General features: G+C 36.1%; 1 protein-coding gene across 8 annotated transcripts in view; it reads right to left on the reverse strand.

Moving 5' to 3' along the window:
* LOC123679719 overlaps positions 1-20,703 on the reverse strand; it is a 278,857-nt gene that overhangs the window by 100,220 nt on the left and 157,934 nt on the right. Inside the window, exon 1 of one of the 8 annotated variants that reach the window (XM_045617150.1) lies at positions 5,833-6,220. The exons of 6 other annotated variants lie outside the window; for them this stretch is intronic. In XM_045617150.1, the coding sequence (XP_045473106.1) occupies positions 5,833-5,862 (30 nt within the window). In that variant the 5' untranslated portion in view covers positions 5,863-6,220. Of the gene's footprint in view, positions 1-5,832; positions 6,221-20,703 lie in introns of those variants that run through there. One more of the 8 variants, XM_045617149.1, reaches the window with a different exon arrangement.

Here is a 20,703-nt window from a genome sequence, read left to right on the forward strand (position 1 = left end):
TGCTGCCTTCTACTTGATTGCTCCGAAAAAAAAAAGAGTATGAAGTCAATGTACAACTTCGTACAAGGTACAAAGTCAGGTCATCACAGAAGTGCCAGAGGGGAAATGAATGAGTACCAAAGTCTGACCGATACGCGAAAAACCATGAGGTGTTAGTCCCTCCTAAGAATAAGCTATTAGGCGAATTTAAAAGTCCCTGGTCTGATGCACAGATGGCGGTGTTAGTATTAAATCCATATGATATTTAGTTAGTACCAACCTTCAAACGATACGTGTCAAAATTTGACAACAGTCGAACCATTAGTTTGTGAGATATTGCGTTGTGAGTGTAGCTACTTTTGTTATTTGAAAAAAGATGTAAAAAAACAATTTCGTGTGCTGATAAAATATTGCTATTTGAAGGGAAAAAATACAGTTGAAACTGTGTGCAAAATGGGTGCAGCGCGAGCTCACAATCGATCAAAAGCAACAACGTGTTAATGATTCTGAGCAGTATTTCAAGCTGATTAAGCGCAATAAGCCTGCATTTTTGCTTCGATATGTGACAATGGATGAAACATGGCTCCATCATTCCACTCCGAAGTACAATCGACAGTCAGCTGAGTGGACTGCACACTATGAACCGAATCCAAAGCGAGAAAAAACACAACAGTCAACAAGGTTATGGCATCAGTATTCTGGGTTGCGCAAGATATAATATTCAATGATTACGTCCAAAAGGGCCAGACCATCAACAGCGATTATTAAATAGCGTTATTGGATCGTTTAAAGCATGAAATCGTTAAAAAACGGCTCCATTTGAAGGAAAAAAAGGTGCTGTTTCATCAAGACAATGCACCGTGTCACAATTGAATGAAAACAATGGGAAAATTGCATGAATTCGGCTTCGAATGCTTCTGCATCCACCGTATTCTCCAGTTCTGGCCCCCAGCGACTTTTTCCTGTTCTCAGACCTCAAAAGAATGCTCGCTGGAGATAAATTTAGCGCCAATGAAGAAGTAATCGGCGAAACTGAGGCCTATTTTGAAGCGAAAGACAAATCGTACTACAAAAATGGTATCGAAAAGTTGGAAGATCGATATAATCGCTGTATCGCCCTCGAAGGCAACTATGTTGAAGAATAAAATCGAATTTTGCCAAAAAGAAAAAGTGTTTACTATGGTAGAACGGAGACTTTTCAATTGACTGTGCAATTGTTATGTATTTGTTCGCCTATTTTAATTAAAAAACGGATTATTATATCAACAAATAAAAATTTCAAAACCATACAATTCGGGAAAACAGCTCATAAATCTAATGAATAAACCAACATAATTACTGTTATATGATTTGATTATTCATATTGGATAACCTCTATCAAGTATAGACTCCTTTCAATTATAATTAAAAGTAAACACACGTAAAAATTATAACTAGCAACGTTTACAATGAATAACCAGCAGAAAAATCAATAAAAACCTATTTACGATCATACGATCGTTCTCTACATTGTAAAAAGAAATTGCGTTCGAAAATGTTCCTGTCATCCGAAAGATTTACAGAAGCATGCAAGCTTACAAGATGTAAATTCATTATCTCAGCATGTAAAAACGGAATTCTGAAACTCATTATGCATAAATTTAATATGGCATGCAATACGCGACAAGAATTAATATAACTTCGTATGATAACATAGCAAACACTAGTCAGAAGAGATATAGTTCTGGTTGAAGATGAAAATGAAATGGGATTTCCAGTAGCTTTTTTTCTGTCAAAAAGAATGGATCAAACTATCCAAACTTTTTTCAATGCATTGAGAACTAAGATATGAGAGCCAACAGATGCGGATTCTAAAGTTCAATCGTTCATGGTAAATAAAGCTGAAGTGGACAACTTAAAAAAATATACCAATTATATTTACTCATTTGCTCAACATAAAATTACAAAAACCATTATAGGTATCATTATTCATAATACATCCACAATAATTATTTGAACTTCCTGAATTTCAGCTTTCTTTGAAGGTACAGAATATGGGGATATACTGATATGATTCCTTTAAATATGAAATCAATCTTTAGTTATAATAATTTAATAGTCACATACAGAAAATCATTGTATTATCTCTGTGGCTTGTTAATGTTTATTTTAATATAAATAAACATCTATCTAACGGGTGTTTTTTTTTTTGGGGTATATAACTTTAAGTTGGCATTACTGTTCAAGATGGTGACCGATTTAACAGCTGTCAAGTGATTTATTCTCAGTTTGGTTTGGCAATTCATCATGAATAGACGCACGCCTGAACGACGCTTGCAAATAATGCAATTTTATTTCGAAAATAATGGTTCTGTGCGGAATACGTCCATTTTATTTTGTTTAGCGATGAAGCGCACTTCTGGTTGAATGGCTACGTCAACAAACAAAACTGCCGTATTTGGAGTGAAGCTCATCCTCAAGTGTATGTCGAAACACCGTTACATCCAGAAAAACTGACTGTTTGGTGCGCTTTATGGGCTGGTGGAATCATTGGTCCGTACTTCTTCAAAAACGATGATGGCCAGAACGTTACAGTCAATGGTGATCGGTATAGAGCCATGATTACTAACTTTTTCATTCCTGAATTGAACAACCATGATGTCCAGGAGCTGTGGTTCCAACAAGACGGCGCAACATGTCACACAGCTCGTGCCACAATCGATTTATTGAAAGACAAGTTTGGTGACCGCCTAATTTCACGTTTTGGACCTGTGAATTGGCCTCCTAGATCTTGTGATTTAACACCACTAGACTACTTTCTGTGGGGCTATGTAAAGTCATTGGTCTATGCGGATAAGCCACAAACCCTTGACCATTTGGAAGACAACATTCGCCGTATTATTGCCGATATACGGCCACAAATGTTGGAAAAAGTCATCGAAAATTGGACGTCCAGATTGGACTACATCCGAGCCAGCCGTGGCGGTCATATGCCAGAAATCATATTTAAAATGTAATGCCACAAGATTATCTTGCGGATAAATAAAATTCATGTCAATCGAATAATCCATCGTTGTTTTATTGCAATTTAAAATTCTATAGCTCTAAAAAACACCCTTTATCTATCCTTTTCGAAATCGAAATTTGTCACAGTTTTAAAACAAACAGGATCCATTCGAAAAGCTATTTCTTTGCCAAATGAAACCAATATAGAGTTGTATTCTATCCTCTGACAAGTTTTCGTTTGCAGTGTCCAAAAGGGAGTTTTTTGTTTCCGTTTGCAGCAGTGATCGATGGGAGACGAAATTGGAAGTTGGTAATCTGAACCTTTTTTTCTCCTAGGAAGCAGAATTGTCCCTTTTCGGGGAATCAGGCGATATATTTCGATGAATGGGAGAAAGGACCGAAATTAGTTTTGAACGCGCCATGCTGAAGTAGGCTCTACGAATTTCGGTGTGAAATGAGCCATCGGAGACCCGAAATTCTAGGAGAGGGGGGAGGGAACAACATCGATGAAGTTGATAAAGTGGAATAAATTTGTCAATTGATGCACTTTTGGAATCAAATTTAGATTAGAATCCTGAGACACATAATGAACTATTAGGTTTGTTGGGATAACAAGAAGTAATGAAAATTCAACATAATTATTTATTATTTTCTCAATCATTTTTCATTTTGATGACAAAACTCTTCAGACAGATAAAAATTCAACATAATTATTCATTATTTTCTCATACTTCTAAGTTTTCATTCCCCCTACTAATTAAGTAAGAGAAAAAATAATACTTCCTCCGTTACATATAATGTTGGTCTCAATGAAGCAATTTGTAAAGGCTCTTGAAAAGAATGGGTAATGTTTTGCATATAAAGGGGTAAAAATGCATCAGTTGAGCAGAGAAAAACTCAAAGCAGGGATATTTGACGGCCCACAAATAAGACAATTAATTAAGGATCCTGCCTCCATAAATTCAATGAACCAAGTTGAACTAGAAGCTTGGACATCATTTGTTGCAGTTGTAGAAAATTTTCTAGGTAAACATAAAGCTCAAAACTATGTTGAAATGATTAACAAGATGCTTAATAGTTTCCAATACTTAGGGTGCAATATGAGTATTAATATACAATATTTAAACAACCACTAAAAACGTTTTCCAGAAAATTTAGGAGACATGAGTGAGGAACTAGGTGAAAGATTCCACCAAGATATTAAAGTTATGAAGGACCACTACCAAGGAAGATGGAACATGTACACGATGGCAGATTACTGCTGGAGTTCGAAAAAGGACTGTTTAAAAAAAACATTCAAGAATGTCGCGGAAAAAAAGCTCTCGAAGTGTTTGGTGACTCTTTGATTTCTTCAATGTTTTTTTTTGTTTGTGAGCGCGACATAATATCGTATTGTGTATAACTAAAATAAAAATTTCGTATCTACATTTGTTTACTACACTTACGGATTCGAGTTAAAATAATGTAACTTATATTTCTCTGAAATTATATATCTTAAAACTTTGAGCTCCTAGGTAAAAATGAATACGTTATTTGAATTCAAGACATCAAATTGATATAGAATCAGCTCAGAAAACCTCGACACCAAAACAGCTGTTCCCCTGTGTTTTCAGTATCGAATTCAGAATGAAATTTTCATTAGAGAAGAATCAATATTTTATACCACGAAATGTAACTATCAAAAATAATACTGATTCATATTTTCCTTTGATTTCAGCCTTTGATATTAACCGCATTATAGAGCCAGAGGCTCAAAGAAAGTAACTTTTATTGAATTAATTGGAAGAAAAATTCATTTATAATACAAGTGCTGAAGCCATTGATATTTTTTCGAAAGTTTCTAATTCAAAAACAAGCAACGAAGTGAAGAATTTTTAATGAAAGAGTGTGAAGAAGCCTTCTATACGAGTTTTTTCATTAATTTCCCTAATTCACTCAATTGTTAATGAACTCAATAGAATATCTCCATGAATATGGTTTAGTGATTTTTGCATTGAAAAATGTTGGTTGGCAGAACTCTTTTCTGTATCACAAATTTAACAAATAATAGATAAATCTGTGACAGGAGAGTTCCGAGTATCAATATAAAATAATGAAACAACCTTGAAACCTGTGTGAAACTGAGATATTCCCGCACAATTGTGTTTCACAAGGTATGGCAGAATGAACGGATTTGACACAGAATTAGGAAAGAAATCATTTCATATCAATTTAATTGATGAAATACATAAAAAATGCATATGAATCGAGCTTTTACTGTGCTATATTAACTGATCCACAACTGACACTTTTTGATCAAATTCCAATCAAGAATCACTAATAGTGTAGCAGTTGTCGAGAAAATGGTTAAATTTAATACACCCTGGGACTCACCCTGTATAAAGATAAAGAGCAAGTTCATGAACATGAATGTTCGAAGAAAATATACCACAAAAACATCACAATCACAAATTGGAAAATCTCCGTTGAAAATTGTCGTGTATGATTTAGGTATTTATTATTATTTTATTTCGTATGCATTCACATTTTATGACTCTATAGCGAACAAATGAATTTGTGATTGAATTCCTTTGAATTAGCCATTAATTTTTGCAGAAAAACTTAGAGAATATAGATAAAAATGGATTTATTTAAAATTCAATATCTGAGAGACTTCATTCAACTTGAAAGGATTTCAATTATTGGCAATAACAGCAGATAAACTTCGATATAACGATGAAGCCACTCTGTAACATCATCTCATTGTTATGATATAATAATTGAAGGTTTAATAACAATCACGAACTTGAAATAACAAATTTCAATTTGTCGATAAAAACGTGAAACACCAAAAATCTTCAACACAATTATTAAAAAAAAAAAACTCACACGACTAGTCTTGGTTAAATTGGATCCCATTCATTCCAGCTTCTAGCACAGCCTGCTATCCATTAGAACAAACGTATATAACCTTGCGATAAAACACCGAAGCTAACCAGCGATAAAGTAGCGGTTATTTTTAAACCACAACAGTCTGGGAACGTGTAACGTTATCACAAAAAGCTATTTAACAACGTACTACCCCCAAAAGGCACAGGTCTCTCTCATTAAAATGTATCGCACATAAATATACTATAGCACTGCGAAAATTTCACCCCTTCAGGACACGAAACGAAAACGGTCTTTTTTGGAGTTGTATACGGGGGTTGGCTAAAAGTTAGTTATACGAATTGTCGTCATATCTTCTTAAGCGTTGTCACTTTCCACAACTGTCAACGTTCACACAGCAACTACCTTTCCGTTACCTTCACCCTTGCTTGTCGTATAACAACCTTGATCTCTCGCACCCTGTTTCAAGGCCTGCTAGAAGGCAACAGACGATGCGAATGTCGTGGGGTGTTCAACCCCTTTGGAGAGCCGCCAGCTGAAGCGACGCGCATGGCACTTTTGCGCGTACGGCAACACATCATAGTGCCTCGATGCAAATAGTTTTTTCGCGTTTATTTTTTGCCGTTTTCGCTATATAGTGTTTGAATTATATCGAAATGGATTTTTTTTTTCGACGTCTGCGTTCCCAGTCGTCTGAACACTTCGTGTGAGCAGTGTATAATTAAAATAGCGGTGTTCGTAGCAGCGTCTCTTATACGAGCACAGCTGTTCTGGATATTCACGGTTAAATTGGATCCTTATATTCGAGGAGAATTTCAGGAAGTATGCCGCGGACATATTTCATGGTGTTTTAAAAACATTAGGAATACAGATAGGCCTTTCGGTGAACACATGTCATAATTTGTCTTGTGGTTCGTCTAAACTGCTCGAGCCGAAAAATAATTCTGCAGTAATTGGTGTCGAAGAAATGGGAGGTTGATTTATATGTTAAGGATGTGTTTGGAAGGGTCTTAATTCTTGTGAGTTTGACACTGGAGGGAAGTGGGCCTTTGATCCGAAACGAATAAAATCGGAAGTACTTTTCACAGACAATTTTCTGTCTGAAGATATTAATTGCTGACTGGTATATTCTTTCCAATAATGAATTTTGAAAGGATCTAAAATCTTAGAAAATAATAAGAGCAGTTAGCAAAATTTTTATTCAAAACGACAAGATTAGAGATAACCATTTGCTATTTCTAAGTTTGAAACAATTCTTGGATATGTAATAATACATAATACAGCTTGCAGTTCAATATACAGGCTTGGGACCATTGAAATTAGGACACCAATTTTGACTAAGACTTCATCAAGGCTACAGAAAAAACAAACAAATGATACCGTGAATTTCACAACACATAAATATAAATAATTAATACAAGACATGAGTATGAAAATCAAATTATTGCTCATTCAACAATTTGTTCTGAGAGTGATTGCATATGTAAAGGGGGTTTTTTTTAGAGCTATAGAAATTTAAATTGCAATTAAACAACGATGGATTATTCGATTGACATGAATTTTATTTATCCGCAAGATAATCTTGTGGCATTACATTTTAAATATGATTTCTGGCATATGACCGCCACGGCTGCCTCGGATGTAGTTCAATCTGGACGTCCAATTTTCGATGACTTTTTCCAACATTTGTGGCCGTATATCGGCAATAACACGGCGAAGGTTGTCTTCCAAATGGTCAAGGGTTTGTGGCTTATCCGCATAGACCAATGACTTTACATAGCCCAACAGAAAGTAGTCTAGCGGTGTTAAATCACAAGATCTTGGAAGCCAATTCACAGGTCCAAAACGTGAAATTAGGCGGTCACCAAACGTGTCTTTCAATAAATCGATTGTGGCACGAGCTGTGTGACATGTTGCGCCGTTTTGTTGGAACCACAGCTCCTGGACATCATGGTTGTTCAATTCAGGAATGAAAAAGTTAGTAATCATGGCTCTATACCGATCATCATTGACTGTAACGTTCTGGCCATCATCGTTTTTGAAGAAGTACGGACCAATGATTCCACCATAAAGTGCACCAAACAGTCAGTTTTTCTGGATGTAACGGTGTTTCGACATACACTCGAGGATTAGCTTCACTCCAAATGCGGCAGTTTTGTTTGTTGACGTCGCCATTCAACCAGAAGTGCGCTTCATCGCTAAACAATATAAAATGGACGTAGTGCGCGATACAGAACCATTATTTTCGAAATAAAATTGCACTATTGTTCAGGCGTGAGTCTATTCATGATGAATTGCCAAACCAAACTGAGAATAAATCACTTGACAGCTGTTGAATCGGTCGCCATCTTGAACAGTAATGCCAATTTTAAGTTATATACCACGAAAAAAAAACACCCGTTATACATGGATAGTCAAAAATGTGTACCGAGCTTTCTAGGGATGATAGTGCATTGACAAATGAGTATAGTTGGTTGAATAAACGTATGGCCCAAAATGCATATTAAGGGAGATATATCCTTCAAAAGTTGATACATTTTGAAAAAATTTCTCCTCGTAACTTCTAAACGGTGAATGAAATTTCAGCATAAATGTATGTGGTTAAAATACATTTTTTTATTACACTTATACATTTCTGATATCGTTATAAAGGGTTTTGTATAAGGTGAATCATAATGTTTTTGGAACAGGACTATTCTTTCTTTATGACTAGATGTTCAGAAACATCCGAACTCAAAATTCATCGACAAAAAAGTTAGAGCAATCAATCCAACTGATTTTTTTTTGGAAAAAATCTATCTTTAAAGAGTTGCAATGATAGCTGAATATTTCCCCAAAAATAACCTTGAAATTTCTTTCTCCCAAAAAATCGGCAACCCATGAATCAGTCTGAATCTGATCTGGCCGTTTTTCTAATCTTATCGAGGTAGCAATACTTCGACTTGCGCCCATTTCCCAGGAAAATATGTGAAAACCTGACGTAAAAACAATCGGCTGAAACAAGGGAAAATGAATGCAATTGCGAGGATTTGGCAGGATTCCCGCGACGATTACAGGGATAACGCGTAGAAACCAGTGGCGGATCGTGAATCATTAGTCTGAAGGCATCGCAGGATCACATAGCCATGGTGCATTTTGATGCTAAACAGCTAGTTGAAAAGTGATTAAGAACAGAAAACAATAGGTTAGCGAATTTTAATCAACAGAGTAATTCTAATCTCTCCATTAGTCTCATTTTCAATAATTAACGAAAAAGTTTCAACGTTTTTTTTTCTCATTTTGCTAAATTTCAATCAGAACAGAGATAAAACGACTAGAGGTAGATACGCAATTCTAAGGTGTCACCCTAAGAGGGATAAACGTAGACAGAGGGAGCATATGTCATTTTCAGTGAACAAATTTTGTCCCCAACATGAACTATCTTTAACATGAATAGCGCGGAAATGAAAACATATCATTGATACGATATTCCACTCAATTCACAAGTTTTTTCACAAAGAACGCACTTCTTATGTCCCATGGTGAATCAAAGTTTCATATTAACTCAAAATATATCGCAATAGATACCTAAATATATCAGAAATTCAGAAAACAAACTTCAAGCGCGTCAAACGACGTGAAACAACCGATGACACTAGGAGAGCAAAAGTTGCCAAACCTTGGATTTCAGCAGGTAGATACAGAAAATAAAAAATATTCTGCTTATTATAAATTCGACAATTAGGAAAAATAACGGATTCCAAATATTCAAATCTGCATATTCAATCGGGAATCACTAAAATAAATATATTTCATTCAATATAATATACATTCATAACGATATAGTAAAATTGTGAATTTGAAGATATATCACAATCCGACAACGTAATCTAACCATGTTGGGGACATGTAAAAATTGCGTATACTTCCTCTATCTATGTTTATTACTCTATGATTTTTAGTAATGGCGTAGTTTTCATTTGCTAAATGTCAAAAAATGACAGCTTCAAAAGTGACAGCTGCTCAGATAGCGGGCACCTCCTATTGAAAAACCCTGTAGTCTGTAGTTATTTTCCGAAAAAATTATCATTCATTGTCCCCTCTGCAGTGGCAGCCTATGGCAGAAATCTCTCCCAGCGAATGTTTGGTGACCTATTTTCGAGGCCGAAAGCGGAGTTTGGAAAGAAAAACAGGCGAATTCGTCGGACTGCGTTGATAAATTCGTAACTATTCTCGTTGTGTCGTTTTTCGACGTCCGCCGAAATAGATTTGTCAGGGAAATGTTGCCCCCCTGATTCGTTTTTAGGAACGATGGGGGAAAATTCTGCGGGAAAACTGTTTCGTAACTGGAAATTTTCTTGAATATGGCCTCGCTGAGGTTTTTCCGAGCGTTCGGAGTATTAAGTTTGGCGTTTGTTGTCACTGGGATGAAATAAGAGCCTGAAGAAATTGTGTTAATTAGTTTTTTTATTAGGAAATGGAAAATAGTGAAAAAGTAGTTGTTTTTCTTCATTGTAATTGAATTACTTGCCAATTTGTGGAAGAAAATTGGTTTAGAAATATTTGATTTTTTCAATAAAAGTTTCAACATAGGAAACGCTTCATATAAATTATTTATTCCATTTGGAAGAGTATGAAATTTTGATGTAAAATTATATACAAAGTGATTTTAAGTATGGAACGCCTCATTCATCTTTTTTTTAATTTTATTATTAGGTCTGCAACTTTTCTTCCGCCGTTTTGCAATAGATGACTGAAGCGGTAAGTGGTTGTCGAAATAAATAGATCGTAGATCTCATACAATAAGCTTAGGTATTTGTAAACATAACGCCATCAAAATATTAGTCGATTTGTGTCTGCATCATAAGTTATTCTCGAGAAAACATGTCAGCTTAGAGTCAAATTCTCGTCATTCGCGGGAGGTTTTAATTTTCTGCTTTAATATGAAGAAATCTGCGGCTGAGGCTTATCGAATGCTCTTAAATACATATGGTGAGGCCGCTATTAGTGAAATAACTTGCAAAGAGTGGTTTCAACGCTTCAAGAACGGCGATTTTGACGTTGAAGACCAGCATGGCGGTGGAAGAGAGAAGATTTCGAAGATGCAGAATTGGAAGCATTACTTGATCAAAACTCGTGTCAAATGCAGCAAGAATTGGCAGGATCATTGGAAGTAACGCAACAAACCATTCCAAAACGCCTGAAAGTCATGGGAATGATTCAGAAACAAGGGAAGATGCCGTACGAGTTGAAGCCGAGAGATGTTTCCTTGTGAATAGCTGCTTGCAAGGCAAAGTCGGAAGGGATTTCTGCATCGCATTGTGACGAGAGACGTAAAATGGGTTCATAACGATAATCCCAAGAGCAGAAAATCATAGGGATATCCCGGCCATGCTTCCACGTCGATGACCAAAACGAATATTCACGGTTCCAAGGTCATGCTCAGTATTTGGTAGGACTAGCTCGGCGTAATGTATTATGAGTTGTTAAAACCAATTGAAAAACTACAGCCATTCGTTATCGAATGAAATTAATGCGTATCAGCAGAGCATTGAAAGACAAATGGCCACAAGTGGTAAAGACATATTTGGAAACGTTGAAATGGGATGTCCTACCCCATCCGCCGTATTCTCCAGACGTTGCTCCCTCGGACTATCACTTGTTTCAATCAAAGGCACAAAGCCTGGCTGACCTTCAGTTCCGGTTTTCTATCGTAAGGAAATTTGTGATTTAGTGACGTATGAACAATCTTATGGTGAACATAAATAAGAGTGTTTCCATTAAATTTTGTTTGAAAAATAATGAAATTGAAGCATTCAGCATGGACTATGGAGAAAAGAAAACTATTACGACATCAGAGTCGGCTAAGTTCCTTGGTATCCATGTCGATAGAAATTTAAGATGGAAGACTCACGTTGAGGTGTTATGTATCAAACTGAACAGCTTCTATTCACGAATATCCAGTGCTTTAGTTCTGCTTACTTGCATTCTAAAATTTCTTTCAGTGACAGCAAATTATTTTACTGTACCAAAGACGAATTTTATCGCAACAAATCTTCATGAAATAGACATGTATCTCCAGAAAATATCTGCAAGATCCTCGGAGTTGTATGGAAATGAGAAAGACAATCAGTTGAACGAGCATCCTGACATAAATTTATCGTCCATTTTCGCATATTTCACGTTGAAGATTTTGGCATCCCCGAATTCGAGGCCAGACAGTGTGAAGCCTGCTTCAAATAGATAATGAAACATCAGACTTTCTCGTTAAACATTTAACAGTCAGACAGCTCCGCTCTACTGATAAGCGTGGTGCAAAGACACTCAACTTTTTACTGCAGTCGTCGTAAAGTGAGACAATTATTTTCAGGGTATTCATAAAACTGGGAATAGAGGAAGTAATTTCTACAAGGAAGTTCTGAGACAATACCAGCTTGCTCGATTCTCTTTATGTGTGGGTGGAGGTACACATTCTAGGTTGGGATGGAAATTGTATCATATTGGATTCAAATCCAGTTGTATTATAAAAAAAAAATACGTTTCTGGAAATTATACACAGTAATTTTTAAGTATGGACCACAACATTTATCTCGGAAATGGATGAATGATCATTATAGATTTTGGTGACTTTCTTCAACATATTGGCAAGTATCAAAGGCCAATTACATAATCCTACAACTTTGCTTCCGCTGTTTTTTACAAATTCGAGGTTTTTGTATAAAAAACTGGTTTTACATTTACAACCACAGGGGAATCATCTTCGAATAATGTTAACAGAAAACATGCTCACCACACAAATAGATCGTTTATAATAGAATATTCTAATACAAGTTGCAGAATGGGCTCCTATTCCAACACGAATGCGAAATTCGAAAATGTTTAGTTTATTTAGTTTATTTATTTAGTTAGCGAAGAAGGAGCGAGTTTTCGAACGCATGAGTGTTGGAATTGCCTTCTGCAACGAGTATTAGACGATATTTTCTCTATTTCAGTCAAGTTTTGTGAAATATTGTAGAAATTCAATGAAAAATTCATATTATACATTCTAGTGACATTTCTATTGTATCTTGGCAGTTGGTGTGACTGCTACGAAAATTGATAGATTACAGAATATAAATTTGAATCATACGTTTCGAATTTTGAAATTATTTTAAATTACACATTAAATTCGCGAATTATGTCTGACGAAATCGATTTTAACATCACCAGAATCAAAAGAAATTGCGAATAGTGTCGCAAATCATTTCACTAAATCCAAACTATATTGCATTGACAATTGACGTGTGTTGAATTTTTTTTCCTTTCATATGTGCTAGGCTACCTCGGCCATCTACACAACGAACATTTCTTTACCTATAATTCATCAAATTCATCACCCAACACCAGACATGCAAAACATCCATGACCTAGCCAGGATTCTAACCTGGTACCTTCGGCACCACATTCGACTCTTCAGTCCACTGTAATACCGAGGTAGTCGTGTTGAATTTTTATAGGATCAGAAACTACAAAACGAAAAATATAACTGAGAAAAATGTTGTAATGAGTTCATTACAACACTGTCTTCAGAACTGTAATGAACTCATTACGATACTGAAAAAAAAAATAGTAATTCACGTAACAAGTCCGGAAAATAGGGTTTTTTTGGACGAATAGACAAAATTCCAGTCCTGGAAGTCTGTGAGTCCAAAAAAACCATTTTCGGGCGTGTTGCGTACAATTTTTTGTCGGCAACCATGTAAAATAACATTATCGCTGCTGCTTTCCATATTTTATTGCGATTACGATCAAAAAACATGCAAATTTTTGACAAGTAATATCATATGAACTGTCAGCCGTTATCTCGGTTGCTATGGATTCTATGATTCTTTTCCGGGAAGTACGTACTTTCCGGACTAGGCCGGGAAATGCTACTTTCTCAAAGAAAAAGCGTCCGGGAAGTGAGCACTTCCCGGACGGTTGCCGAAAAATACTATTTACATTTGTGCTGTCGAAGCTGAGCTATGGATTGACAGTTTTTTATCCTTGCCTAGATTCCATCGAGAGATATAGGTTGCAAAAAGTGCAGAATTCGTGCTGCCGCTACGTTTTAGGTTTGAGAAAATACGATAGGGGGATCAGTGATGGAATAAATGGCTGAACGTGGTTCAGGGTCGAAAATAATTTTCGGCTTCAGATGAGTATTACTGTATATCGAATTTTGAGTACGGGCATTCCTCTTTATTTAAAAGCCAAGTTGGTCTACAGACGAGATGTTCACCGTGTTGCTTTAAGGCATGGGCAGAGGCTCATGCTGGCTAGATTTGGTTCAGCCATGTTTCAGCGCTCTTTCACCTTTATGCAGTGAAATTGCATAATGAAATGCAAATTGCGTTTGGGGGTTCTTTTTTGAACTCATTGAGAAAAGAATTGAAGAATGTTTTATTTCTAAGCCAATTACAGATTTTGTAGATAAGTTTCATTTTTGGAGGTATTCATGTATATTATTTATGTTGTATTTCCTTCATTCATTTTTATTTTTGTTCTTTTCCTTTATTTGTATTTTGTTGGGGGGTTGAGTGAAGTAGCCTTGGCTAGACTTCGCCCCTAAAATTTACCAAATAAAGACTGTATTATTATTATTATTATTATTAAAACGCACAAAACCGACATCAACTTGTTGAGCATCCTGCCAGACGAAGTTCAGATCCATGTTCCCATGGTAAAATCATCCCCCTGTGCAGAGACCTACCCGCTCACCGTGTCGCGGATAAGCATCAGAACCGACAAACACCCATCTGCGTCTCCGCTAGGCACAAACCCTCCGATGCGTAGGGGGTGCGTTCGGTTCGGTCTTCTCCGAATCGACATAAAGGGGTGCGACCCTTCGTTCCGGAGCAGAACACACACTGTGGTCATCGCTAATTGCTATTAATCCAGCTCTCCACTATGAATATTTACAATGCCTGTCTCGGACATAAATAAAACGAAATGCGCCGGTTTTGGGCGATGCGAATGAGAGGGATGAAGGTTTGCAATGTTATTTGCAGGAAAACTGGAGGGCGTGCAGAATGTTGTGAATGTATGGATGGGTAAACAAAGGTTACATAAAATTCTGTAGTTATGTAATTACTTAAGTGATTATCATTACAACATAACATAACTGGCATGTCAGTATCTGAGGGTTTTCCAATAAGAGGTTCCACTGTCCTTGGAGTCCCTCAAGGCTCCGTGCTAGAACCCCTTCTATTCATTTTATTCATAAACAATCTACCTGTGTATTAAGCCTGTTTTCTGTTAACATTATTCGCAATCCTTGTGATTATTTCGACGAAAAGTCTTGAGAGCTCCAGAGAGTGTACGAATCTATTGTATGGGAATTTGTGATTTGTTGTCATATAAACAATCTTATGATGAATATAAATAGGACTTGAATTTTGTTTGAGAAATAATTAAATTGGAGCATTCAGCATGAACTATGGAGAAGAGAAAATTAGTCAGAGTCGACTAAATTTTTTGGTCTTGTAGCGACAAAAAGCAATTAGATATAATGTCTGACTCTAGCCGAATTTGTCGTCTCAATACTTTATATAAATTTACCTTTATATAAATGGTACTTGTGCAAACAACTTTCTCATTCATAACTCATAAGGTTCTCAGAAATATGTAACAATATACAGTGCTGGCAAATAGGTAGTGATATCAATATGTTCAAGGGTTTTACAATAAAAAAAACGAGCATATTTTGAAAAAATCAAGGGATGTTCATTCCATTGTAAAAAGGAAGGTAGGCCATTAATAATGGACGCTAGGTCTACGGTTGCAGCACCATATCCTTTTCATGAAATTTGCACATTTGCGGCAGTATGTCCTAAATAACTTCACGAATGCAACTGTGAGTTGCGACTGCAAAATTTTCTCCATTTTTGTAATGAATTTTAACAATTTCAATGCGTTCTTGAATAGTGTTTCGTAGTTTGTACTTGTCAAATATAAAAAGATGACACCTTCAAAAGTGACAGCTGACCAGATATCGGGCTATTCAAAATTCAACCTCTTATTGAAATACTCTATATTTGGTTAGTTTTTTTCGCACTTATTTTCTGTTTATCACTGATACTCCAGAAAGAATGTACTTTTTGACATGATTGCTCACCATAAAGTTGAAGTAAATGAAATTCACTACAATTTTCATATTTTTAGACCTAATATGCCTATTTATGGATTATTCGTCATTTTCTTACAATTTAATTTATTAAAAGCGTTGCAGCATCCCCACTTCTATACATATATTCTATATAATGGATGAACAGCCTTATTTTATAAGTTCGAAGCATAGCTTCAATTGAATGTAAAAGAAAAGAAAACTTCCAGATTAAGTAAAGACTTCGAAGAAGTGAAATATGTATTCATTTATTATCCTAAGCTCACCTTAAAATACTGATATGTTGGCTCACACCTCAACAGAAAATTGTCCTTACCTGTAAAGAGAAGAAAATATGTTGTTGTTATAAAATGAATACAAATCAAATAATATAAATGATTGTGTCATATCCATAAAAGAGTAGAAGGAGAAGAAATCGAGAAAATCATCAAGAGTTGAAGAAATTGGCTTATTTTGATAAATAAGATTATTTAAGGAACGATTTTACTATTAATTGATAGACAGAAGGAACGAGATTAATGTCAGTAAGTTCTAACATGAAGTTCAACTAATAAACACGGCTTTTTACAAAATCTGGGGAATGATACAGGATATAAACTTACTGGTATCAACCTCGTTCCTTCTGTCTAGCAATTAATACTGAAATCGTTCCTCAAATACTCTTATTTATGAAAATAAGCCAATTCCTTCAACGACACCGTACTAATTTGAATGACAATTTATTTGTTTGGATTCCGAACACTGACAGGAGAACCAAAAATGGCGGTGTGTGACGTCACACTAATAGAGCGTATATAGGTATACAGGGTATTGATACCTTCTCAAATAAACACACTGTTTATTATTCGCAATGTGACAAATTGGCGAATGCGCTAGTATACACTGATTCATGCCAGAATAAATTACACTGTGAAGAAATTTGAAATCCACAATCAATCGATAAAATTTCAGATGGAAGGGACTTCACGGACTTACTGTATATATGGTTTGTCCAACGAATAAATCAGTACAGGAGGTGAGGAATTATCAGGGCGAAAAAACGATTCGAATTTAAATAACGTGTTTTTTACGCTTTAGTGGAAAATGAACGATTCCAGAATCGAATTAAAACTGAAATCAACTATGAACCCCCCACTATACGCAGGAAAAACAATAGAGCGCCACCGGCTCGTATAGGACAATTAGCAAACAATCCGATTAATAAAAGCAGTGCTGTGTTGCGCGCCATACGTCCAATTAAATGAAAATTGGGAAAATATATACCTCCGGTAAACAAAACAAAACCGGGCAAGAAAAACCTAATGGTAGTTTCATTGCAAAACCGTGTGGTGTAACATACCGATGAACTTTGGTAATTTCGGTCCATTATGGATATAACAGAGGTTTGGAGCACTTACGTGAAACACCGTCCGTATAGTTTGCAACTCACATAAACTTCTCTATTCTGCATTTATGAATTAATTGTTGAATGCTATTTAGTTCTCAAACAGATCGTGGTTCCAATGCTTTATGGAATATTTGAATATGTGTAGATGTTTGAATTTTCTTGTAAAGGGTGTTTTTTTAGAGCTATAGAACTTTAAATTGCAATATAACAACGATGGATTATTCGATTGACATGAATTTTATTGATCCGCAAGATAATTTTGTGGCATTACATTTTAAATATGATTTCTGGCATATGACCGCCACGGCTGGCTCGGATGTAGTCCAATCTGGACGTCCAATTTTCGATGACTTTTTCCAACATTTGTGGCCGTATATCGGCAATAACACGGCGAATGTTGTCTTCCAAATGGTCAAGAGTTTGTGGGTTATCCGCATCGACCAATGACTTTACACAGCCCCTCAGAAAGTAGTCGAGCGGTGTTAAATCACAAGATCTTGGAGGCAAATTCACAGGTCCAAAACGTGAAATTAGGCGGTCACCAAACGTGTCTTTCAATAAATCGATTGTGGCACGAGCTGTGTGACATGTTGCGCCTTCTTGTTGGAAAGACAGCTCCTGGACATCATGGTTGTTCAATTCAGGAATGAAAAAGTTAGTAATCATGGCTCTATACCGATCACCATTGACTGTAACGTTCTGGCCATCATCGTTTTTGAAGAAGTACGGACCAATGATTCCACCAGCCCATAAAGCGCACCAAACAGTCAGTTTTTCTGGATGTAACGGTGTTTCGACATACACTTCAGGATTAGCTTCACTCCAAATGAGGCAGTTTTGTTTGTTGACGTAGCCATTCAACCAAAAGTGCGCTTCATCGTTAAACAAAATAAAATGGACGTAGTGCGCGATACGTATTCCGCACAGAACCATTATTTTCGAAATAAAATTGCACTACTAGCAAACGTTGTTCAGGCGTGAGTCTATTCATGATGAATTGCCAAACCAAACTGAGAATAAATCACTTGACAGCTGTTAAATAGGTCGCCATCTTGAACAGTAATGACAACTTTAAGTTATATACCTCGAAAAAACACACCATATAAAAGTGAAGACTAATTTTTTTTCTAGATTGGAATGGCAAAAATATCCGAGGAGACTTCCACAATCTGAAATCTATTGGAACTACAAACCTGACTCCTATTCTTCTGTCGTTCAGACACATGATAGATCGACTTTTCCTCCAGCCTGCCAGCACATAAATAAGATCGCCGATATTGTACATCCATCGAATTCAGTTAGTGTCATTTAACAGATAGTCCGATTTATCGGCCACAACGGTCACCGCAAAAAGCCGAGCCCTGTGAGTTAGAGGGCTCTGCCAGGCTATCTTGCCCTTGCCGGTGGTGGCTTCCACTCGATTTACCCTTCAGCTCTGCAGGCCCAAGCTGTGGAACTGAACTTTCAGCCACTACAATCAGATTTATACGAGCGTGTCTGCTACCAGAATATACTTTGTTATATTTCAAGGTTTCGAGACCATTTAACGTACACCCCTCATTTCGACGGCCCCGAAATTGCAGTCGACACGTGGAAAGATTTACAGGGGTAATTTTTCGATTGGGTTCGATGAATGGTGTAGAATATGTTTCTTCGATTGATGAATTGAGAAAGTGGGAGTTATAGAAATGCACTGGCTTGAGGTCGAGTATTTTTGCGTTCTTGATCGTTTGTTAATTTATATTTATAATTTATGCTGATCCTTTTAAGTATACAGGGTGTTCCTGAATTCGAGGTATCGGTAGAACAAAATTAGTTGTCTAGTGAGGGGATCTCAAAACTCCTTTGAGCTAACAGGCAAATTGTCTCCGTTCCACCATAGTAAAACACATTTTCTTGGTAATATTCTATTTAATTCTTCAACATAGTTCCCTATATTTGACACGATAGAATTAAAATATAGAGCAAAACTGATAAATCAGTGAAAAAATTTTGAAAATCCATCAATAAATGACTGAGAAATAGATTATTTAAATTTACGTATTTTAGCGCGGAACGTCTTTGGTCTCCGACTCGTCTGTGACGTCACGCCACTTGCCTGTGATCGCTACACCATAAATTACGTTTAAATATTTAGCCGCGCCAAGGCTCTCGCGCCGTTTGTCGTTGTACAGTGTAGTTTTAATTCGAGTTTTGTTTTTATGTCACCATAATGGAAGAAGGCTTCGTGAAAGGACAAAGTGACAATTTGCCTAAAATAGATATATTCGCAGTGATGGAGCTTTTTCTTCAAATCCATCTTATGTCAGTGCAGAAATAAAAGGAGTTAAACTTTTCAAGTGAATATCTACTTTTGAGTTTGCTTCATCATGGTTCAACTTATAACGATGATTTATTTAAAAAACGTTTCATAAACAGTTTGTAGTTGAGTACTGGTTGTTGAAGTCTATCAATGGCAACACATATTTATGTGAGGAGTAAAAAGTAAAAAGAGAAAAAAGTAATTTATATGTATGTATATAGTAAGTTATTTCAGCCATCGTGTAAGGAATAAAACACGACACGAACGGCACAAGTGATTGTACACCAATGAATTCGTAAGCACTCTGCGAATACCAGTCGTCTAGTGTGTGACGTCACGACACTTACACGTACTATGAAATTATTCTTCCAAGCGCAACTTCAAAGTCCCATAACTTTTTCATTTCTAGAGATATTTCGATGATTCTTCCACATTTTTGTTTCATTTTACTTAAATTTTTAGAATAAATCCTTAACAAAAAAATGAAAACTAGTCCATTGTTCGAATTTTATTCTCGAAACCCTTATCAGATACGACAAAACTACGAAGAACCAAAAGTAAAGTACTAAACCATAGTTTCTTTTTACATTTTTCTAAATAAGCCGTGTTCCGCCAAAAAAGTTCTAAGTTCTAGGGAAAAGAAGTCGGCACTATTCTAGAAAAATATCATCCTGTAGATTTGCATTGAAAATTAGCATATCACATGTTGAAAACTTTAAATTGGGATATCTATGCTGAATTTAAGTTAAATATATAAATATGAAAGAAACGTGCTATAAAGAAAAAACATCAAACTTAAACACCCTGTATCTCGAAAACAAAGCGTTTGCTAGCCTATGTCCCAGGAATCTTTAATTTTCGTTTGTACTTTTTCAGGAATATAGCAATCAATACTTCACACCAATTAATACCTAACGTATAATTCTTTCTGCCTTTTCCGTTGAACTTTCAGAGTAATTAGAATGCAAATCTATCAAACATTTTACGAGTATGTGACCGAAGGAATTCGACCCCGTAAATCATAGGGATCACGCACAAATATGGCCTGATAGGGAATTT

Source organism: Harmonia axyridis, chromosome 5, assembly GCF_914767665.1.
Source record: "Harmonia axyridis chromosome 5, icHarAxyr1.1, whole genome shotgun sequence".
In the NCBI taxonomy this organism is placed as follows: Eukaryota; Metazoa; Arthropoda; class Insecta; order Coleoptera; family Coccinellidae; genus Harmonia; species Harmonia axyridis.